We start from the raw sequence: 8,524 nt of genomic DNA on the forward strand, positions 1-8,524 counted from the left end.
GTATTAAAGGCTTTAAAGTTCATTAAATAATTGCCTTCAGTTTAGATCATTTTGGATGTAAGCCTGTGAATGGCAGTCAGCTTAGCAAGATTACAAATTTAGTAACACAGTGAATTGCAATGATGGTTTTTTTTAAGACTTACGATACTTTTAGCCTGTGTCATTATTAAGCAATCGTACATTTATTTCCCTTCTTATGTATGTTTTATCGTGGTTTTCTCCAGTGGTCTACAATAGGGACTGATTTTTGGCAGGACAACCTGTACCCATGCCAAGTTCTGTCTCATTTTACTTTCCAAAATAGAAACGCCATCATAAACACTACTCTTATGGCAATAACTAACACAGAGCGTATCCCAGCTGATTTCTGTCTGTTCCAGGTATCCTACAAATACAACACATTCTCTTTCAAAACAACAAGCAATAAGCCCGTGGGGATCTTTGCTTTCTTTAGACTTAGCCAGAGGGGACAACATCCATGTCGAATCTTTTTCTGAATAATGCCCTTTCTCCGGCAGGTCAGAGACTGATCAGATGACCAGATGCTTTACCACCTCTACCCTCCCCTCACCCCTAACAAGGATCTCATGTTCATTGTTGATGGGCAGCTCACTTCTAATTTATTGTGAACTTTTGATTTTGTCAGAAAGGGACAACCCACCCCCAAATCCACCAAGATTAGGGAAAAGAGCAAAGCAATTAATTTTTCAATTGTCTTGATGAACAATATTTGCTTATGTAGCATAAGAAGGCTTTCTTCAATCCTATAGACTTCCTGTTGTGTTATATTCTGAAGGACAAGAATAATTTTAGAGATTGGGTATTAGAATAAGATCCTACATCAACCAACCGATAATTGTTAGGCGATTGCCTATAAGTTTACATTAAAAAGGGCAGGTAGGTGGCTCAGTGGGTAGAGAGCCAAGCCTGGAAACAAGAGGTTCCAAGTTCAAATCTGACCTCAGACACTTTTCAGCTGTGTGACCCTGGGCAAGTCACTTAACACTGATTGCCTAGCCCTTGCTAGGTTTTGCTGGTTTCTAAGGTGTAAATACTTCCATCAAAAATTTAACAATGACTCTTGCAGACTGGTGATAGCTAGCTCCTCTAAAATCCTACTATCGGGCATTTTTGGCATGTAGGACTTCAACTTCAGTGAAGAAAGCATTTTTTAAAAGAAAAGCATTTTGACTGTATATCCATTTGTCTTTGTTTTTTGTTTTTGGTAGTGTGGATTCTTTGACCGAGCAAGACCTCCCCAGGATGATATGGCTGACAGAGAGCAATTAACAAATGACAAGGTTCCTGATGCTTGAAAAAACAAAACAAAACAAAACAAAAACGAAATACCAACCTAGTTCAAAAGAAAGAGACTGAAGCCAGCCACCATGGAACCAGTGGGCACCATGTTGATGCCATTCGAAAATTCTCCAGTCCTTTGGGAACTTGCCATGTGATGAGCATAATCCTTTGGGGAAAGGACCTTCAGTAAAACAGACCCTTCAGTGGGGTGAATTTTGTTGCTTTTGTTTTGTTCCAGATTTATTAGATACTTAGGACTATGCGTGATGGCTTAATTTGCTTTCTAGATAAACCCAACTTAAGTTACAAGGATGAAATTCCTGAGTTGCTGTAGAATCTAGAAGGGGAACTAGGACACAACCCTTCAAACACTACTGTATAAAGCAGAATATTTGACACCTCCCTATGGAAAGGAAACATTGCTTCTGAAACTATGGCTCAGGGAGACACGCAATATATTGTTGGTACTGTGAAAGTACTTTTTAAAGCTACAAAGAAAAACTTGTAAGCGGGGATAGTGAGTTATTTATTTTTTTCCACTTCTGTAGTTCAATATCTGGAACATTGCAGATTTTTGAAATGCATTTACTCAATTCACAAAGAAGAAAAACCTATTGTACTAAGACATCATTCCACAAAAATACTTCCTGAGAGAAGAAGCAGAATATATACAGTACTTGAGAGAGAAGACAATCAATGGGTTGTGAGAGAATCTGTAATCATATGCATGTACACTGTACCTTCTTCTTCCTGCCAGCATTAGCTTTACACCCACAATCCAGGGACTTACGGCCACTTAAACCAATGTCACTAAATGCTGCATATTTTTTTCTGGGATTTTTTCTCCTTGTACTTTCAATTATATTAGTTCACAATACTTTATGATACTTCAAAAAACTCTCTTCATTTTACACGTGTGTGCTTATCATGCTCCATCAACATTTCAAATATTCTTTCCCTTGATGGCCACCCCCCAATATTGAACCCCTGCCCCTGCTTAGGAACACTAGCCTTAAGATGATCATCCATGTCAAGACTTATGCACAAAGTCTTTTCTGCTTGACCAAACCTGTTGGATCTTGAATTGTGTTGTAGCCTTTGAGAAACTCAGTTTACCTCTAAATCAGAAGAGGCATCATACTATAACTTCAGTGAAAAAAAAAAACTTTACTTCTTTTTTAAGAAACTTTTACTAGCAATGTAGTAAGTTATGTTAAAGTATCAACAGTGCTACTTCAGCGGTAAAGTGAATTTTATCATTGTGGGACTTAACACCACTGACAAGAATTAATAAATTAATATGGGGGGGGCGGATGAACAGCCCTTGTAGATTAAATTTTCAGTATATTTAAGGAAGGTTTGGAAGTTACAACAATATTTGTCTTTTTTATTTAAATATCTACTTTTACTACCACCTTGTGTTATCAACAAGGAGAAAAGGTTTATCAACCATGAATAGAAGGGAAGCATAAAATACTACAGACCTGGTACAAATATAAGAAGAAAAGTGTCTCTTGGGAAATTCTTTAGAAGTTACACTTTCCCAGTTAGATCTCCAAATTCTGTGTGCTTTTTGCTCTTCCCTTTTGAAGTTAGCCTGGATATTCTAGTATTGAAGAACCATTTCATTAAGCTTTCTCCATATTCATTGTTTAATCGAATGCCCACAAAGATCTGATTTTGAAAAACCTATGTGTAAATATCCTGTCATTGTATATAACACTATCATTGATAAACTAGGATCACCGGCCAAATTAATTCACATCATCCGCACAATTTTGTATTATTTTTATTATAATGAAATAACACTATTAAGAACTACAAATTTTACGTGCAATACTTTGTATACATATGTATCTGTAGCATGTTTACACTGGCATTAAATTTTTTGTTTGTTTTGTATGGAGAAAAAAACTTTTGAAATATACTGATGAAATAAGTATAACAAGACTTTGACAGAAAGCCTTGAATTTGCAATGCAGTTGGAAAATTTGTATCACAATTTGAACAATCACACTTTATTTGAAAGACGAGCCAAGATTGCAGATACCAAATTTTTTTTAAAAATCATTCCTCAGCCTGGCAGGGAGCCCTTTGGCTGCAGCTATAAAATTTCATTAGAAACCAAATGAGAGGCACATGGAGTAACACATTGTAACTTTGAGCAAAAGGGTTTTTTTGTGTTTTTTTTTTCATATTTCTCCTGCCTTGTCTACTCAACACTCCCATGGCAGTTGTCTCGATCTCTCCTGTCAAAAAGTCATTTGGTTTCCAGTGTATGTGGATTAAAATGATGGCAGTGTTAAGGAGTTTTAGAGTTTCAAGCCATCTCTTGGGAGATGTAAAGTGTCAGTTATAGTTACAGAGCCTTTATTTACTTCAGGGTTCTTCTCTGTTGGAACACTCTCCAGACCTTGTGCCTACATCATGTAAATGCAAAAGTGCCTATCTTCAGGTACCTGTCCCTATGCCTGAAATTCCATTCTACATACACTTTCTTCTGAAGAACAAAAAGCTTTTGTCTCCAACATTGTTGTTCAGTCATTTCAGTAGTGTCCAACTCATTGGGACCCCATTTGAGTTTTTTGGGGGGGTTTGTTTTTTTGTTTGTCAAAGATATTGGTATGGTTCACCATTTCTCTCTCCAGCTCATTCTATGGCTGAGGAAACTGAGAGAAATGGAGTTAAGTGACTTACCCAGGGTCATATGGCTAGGGAATGTCTGAAGCCAGAATTGAATTAAGGAAGATGAGTCTTCTTGACTTCAAGCTTGGCATTCAGTACACTGTACCACTCAGCTGCCCCTGTCTCCAAGGACCTTTATGAAAATGTAACTGCTGGGATGAGTAACGTCTTGGAAGATATTCCAACTTTCTAAGAGTAAGACCTTGGCACAGGATGGCCTTGGGTAAATCATTTCATCTCTGAGATTCACTCATTTCATCTGCAAAATAAGGAGATTCATTAAGAAAGCAAAATAATAATAATAGCTCCAAAGTTTACAAAATGTGTTACCCTATGTCATTTGACTCCCACTACTCTGGGGAGGTAAGCTATGCTCATATTGTCTTTTTTTTTTCTGACAAAGAAACTAACTGAGAGAAGTTGCCCAAAGTCATGTATATGAAAGTGGAAGAGCAAGAACTGGATCCAGATATTCTGATTTTTATTCTAACACTGTGGTGCCTCCCAGCTCTAAAAATCTATGATTTTGTGATTGAAGATGCCTTGGGAGATGGCCAAACTGTCAGGAGATAATAAAAGTGCTCTGAAAGAGAGATAGGAGGACATTGACTTTGTCGTACGGACTATCCATATTTGGAAAAAATGGAAGGATTCTTCCTGACACATGACTGTTGTTGCGGAAATGTTCTGTCGCCTAAGGACTAGACCACAGAATGATGTCATGGATATATATAATCCCCATCAACTTCTTCTAGATGTGGAAATGAGTGAAGTTAGCATAGAAAAAGAGGATCCAATGGAATGAAGTATGGTAGATCAGCCAGAAGAGCATTTACTGGGTATCTATTCCTTACACAAAGCATTTGGCTGAACAATGAATTATTTCCCCCTTATTATTACAATGTCAATGGCTTGAAAATCTGTAACATGCTTTCATATTACAGTTTTCATACTTTTTCACTTTTGCAGCTAATTCAAAGTCACAAAAATGGGCAGATCAGGTTTTATAAACTTTGGCAAGTCCATAAACATGAAAATTGGATAATTTGCAAAAAAAGTAAACAAGCAATATGAAATAGTTGCCATCGAAACCCCATTGTAAGAATGCAATCGCTGTTAAATAGATATGTGTATATTGGCTAAGGTTTCTATGTACCTATTTACATTGTCACAAATAAAATATCAAGTGAAAAACAGATTATTTGATGTGCTTTGTTTCACATGCAACAAAGACCTTTACACATAACACAAATATCGGGTGTTTTTACACCTTCATTGGGGAGGTTTCATGTGTATTACACATGTAAAAATATAGGTCAACATATTGTACACCCAGCCCCCAAGAGGAAGGGCAATGAATGGTCCACCACCTTTCCCAGTTACCTAACAGTAAAATGTACCAAGATACTTGTTGAGCTCCCTGGAGATCAATGAAAACTCAATTGGATGCACCCTGAATACCAGGCTAGGTCTAACTTACAGTTTCAATCATCGGGAGAGTTCCTTTACCAGTAGTAGTCCAAGAGAGTATACGTGTGAATTGAGCACTTCTTGGAGGACTTTTCACCCAGACCATCATGTCCCAGAACAGACTACTTGGCTAGAACTGGGGCATTATATTTTTTAATCCTTACCTTCCATCTTAGAATCAGCACAGCATGTTCATTTCAAGGCAGAAGAGCGGTAAGGGCTGATAATGGCAATTAAGTGGTTTCCCCATGGTCACTCAGCTAGGAAGTGTCTGAGGCCAGATTTGAACCCAGGACCTCCCTTCTCAAGGCTCCACTCAATCCACTAAACCACCTAGCTGCCCCAAATTGCACCCTTCTTAAAGCCCCTCAAAGACTTACCAAAATGTTAGACAATTGAGTATTCATGTGTACTAATCTTGTACATAACCCATACCACATGATTACTGCCTTCTGGGAGCTAACCTTCCATTCCCAAATGTCCCTTTGAATGCCAATTAGAATTAAATTGCTGGTTCCATTGCATAAGCTGTTATAAGGCATTATGATATAGAGGATCCTATTTAGGAATAGATTAAATCCATGAGCCCTATACCTGCTTAGGACAACAGTGAATTCAGAACAGTGGGAGTACACAAGGCATAGCTAGGCTTACTTCTTTTAATCTTTTCCCCCTAAACTACCATCTGCCTAACACACTGCCTTTTTAGAATTGTTTATGAGACCTTTGCTATTTATGACGATTGGCAAAAATCCATATGGAAATGTATCTATATACTTGTGCCTCTTGACAATAAAAAAAGTCTTGAATTAGCTCATATAGGCACTATGATGCAACACAGGGGAATGTTCTTAATATCTCTGGGCTGTTGCTTATTTTGATAATGAGCTCTGATATAGCAACAGTTAGATCTTCAGTAAATTGTCCTTTTTAAAGTTTGATGGTGATTTTTTTTAATTACAGAAACAAAACATCTCAATTTCATAATTTGACATCAACATTTACCTAATGGTAGTGTGAAATATGGAACAACCCCTTTTGGCTATCAATGCCTCTTACCAAACTCCTTGAGGAAACCATATTTTCTGTGCCTTCATTTCTCCCTGTCAGACCTGTGAAGATTGAATTTAGCTCTCTCCTGATTATAACAATGAAGGTCCTTAGCTCTTCCTTGATTGTGAAGATTGAATTGTAATCCTCTATTTGTTGATTTAATCCCCAGAAATGTAAGCACAGTACTTGAAGTTGAGTGGGAAGATCAGTCCATGTTAGAACTGATCATCATGGGTGTAAATCTCCCACTTAATCATGAGGTGGGAGGTCTGTGACCCATGTGTGGGATAGTGGGTAAGGAATTAGAATCAACTATTTGCCTTCTGGGCAGTCCTAGAGCAGAGTGTCAACTGTGATTAGTAGACGTGAAATTTAAGGGAGGTGACACAAGAGAAAAAGATCTTTAAAAAGAGGACCAGGGAAGGGATTCAAGATGGAAGAACTCTGACTCAGAGTAAAGACTGGAGGACAGACACTTGAGGAGAGACTGGAAGAGGAACTCGACCCTGGAGGAACTCCTGCAGGAGACCTCAGACTGCTTTCCTTTTAGAAGGTGTGAAGTCTCCAGGAAAGGTCCATTGTCTTGAGACTCTTTTCCCCTGGCTGGGGCTTAGAATTTCTAACTGGTATCAGTGGAAGCCAGAAGATTCTCTCTCTCTCTCTCTCTCTCTCTCTCTCTCTCTCTCTCTCTCTCTCTCTCTCTCTCTCTCTCTCTCTCTCTCTCTCTTTGTCTTTCTCTCTCTTTGTCTCTCTCTCTCTCTCTCTCTCTCTCTCTCTCTCTCTCTCTCTCTCTCTTTCTCTCTTTCTCTCTCTCTCACCTTCTCTCTCTCTCCCTGTCTCTCTCCCTGTCTCTCTCTCTCTCTCTCTCTCTCTCTCTCTCTCTCTCTCTCTCTCTCTCTGTCTCTCTCTCTCTCTCCCTTCTCTCTCTCTTCTTTCCCCTCTTTGTTAATATCTTCCCTCTATTGTAAATAAACTACCATAAATTCCATTTACTTTAGTAATTCATTTTGGGATTTAGAAATTAAATCCCTGGCAACCACCTATATAAATATTCAGAGTCCAAGCACAATTAAATTTTACAGAACCCAAACCTTAGAGATCTGTCTTTTGACTACATCATTCAACTGAAGCCAATGTCTCTAAAGTTACCAAGTATTAGGTGCCAAATATAACAAGCGATAACAGTCAATCTTCATTTTTTTTTTGCCTCTCTAGCTTTTGACACTTTTGATTGCTCTCTTATCCAGAACATATATGTTTAGGGTTTCTAGTGGCAAAGTAATTTTAAATACTTTAAAGTCCATTTTCCTCCTTTCAAAATATTTCTGAAAACAGGGCAATACTAGTCTAGAGCCCAAGTCATAGATACGATCTTTACAGTTGGAAGGGATCATAAATGTAGAGCTAAAAGATCCTTATAGGACAATTCATTATTTTACATGTGTGGAAACTGAGGGAGAAATGACTTGCTTTTTCTTTTCTATATGCAATAATATATTCAAAACTTTATGATATGCCTATTGAGAACCACTGTAATAATTTGCAAGATCCCTTTCTGTTATAAATATGTTATTTTTAAATTTTTCTTTTACTACTCTGAACATGAACATTCCCACTTTCAAAGAACAGAAAAAGGACCAAGTACAAAATTGCAAACCTCCACAGCTTTTTTTTTTCAAATTTAATGTGATAGTTCCAATACTGCTTTACTTGTCTGGGTCCCATTATGCATTTCCTTTTGCTCCCTTATTTGTATTTTTCAAAGCTTCATCAATGTTTGCTTTCTTTTTTTGATATGGTTGTCATTAAGTTGGCTTTTCGAAATCCTCCTGTTTAATACTAATACACTTTTTCAAAGTATGCACAGGCATGTTTAGCCTGCTCCCATTGGACAGTGCAGGAGCTTTGGGACTGTTATGGGCAATGTAGGGACCCGTTGCTGAAAGGACTTTAGTACACTGTAAGGAACAAGAGAAGTAATCAATACGCCATATGAATCAAGTATGGGACAAGT

General features: G+C 37.8%; 1 protein-coding gene across 1 annotated transcript in view; it reads left to right on the forward strand.

Annotated features, from left to right (window-relative positions):
- The window catches only part of ITGA8 (integrin subunit alpha 8), a 232,004-nt gene extending 226,821 nt beyond the window's left edge, over positions 1-5,183 (forward strand). Inside the window, exon 30 of the mRNA XM_001377451.4 lies at positions 1,230-5,183. Within this exon, the coding sequence (XP_001377488.2) occupies positions 1,230-1,316 (87 nt within the window). The 3' untranslated portion in view covers positions 1,317-5,183. The remainder of the gene's footprint in view (positions 1-1,229) is intronic.
- The last annotated feature ends 3,341 nt before the right edge of the window (positions 5,184-8,524 follow it).

This window comes from Monodelphis domestica, chromosome 5 (assembly GCF_027887165.1).
Source record: "Monodelphis domestica isolate mMonDom1 chromosome 5, mMonDom1.pri, whole genome shotgun sequence".
Taxonomy (NCBI): domain Eukaryota; kingdom Metazoa; phylum Chordata; class Mammalia; order Didelphimorphia; family Didelphidae; genus Monodelphis; species Monodelphis domestica.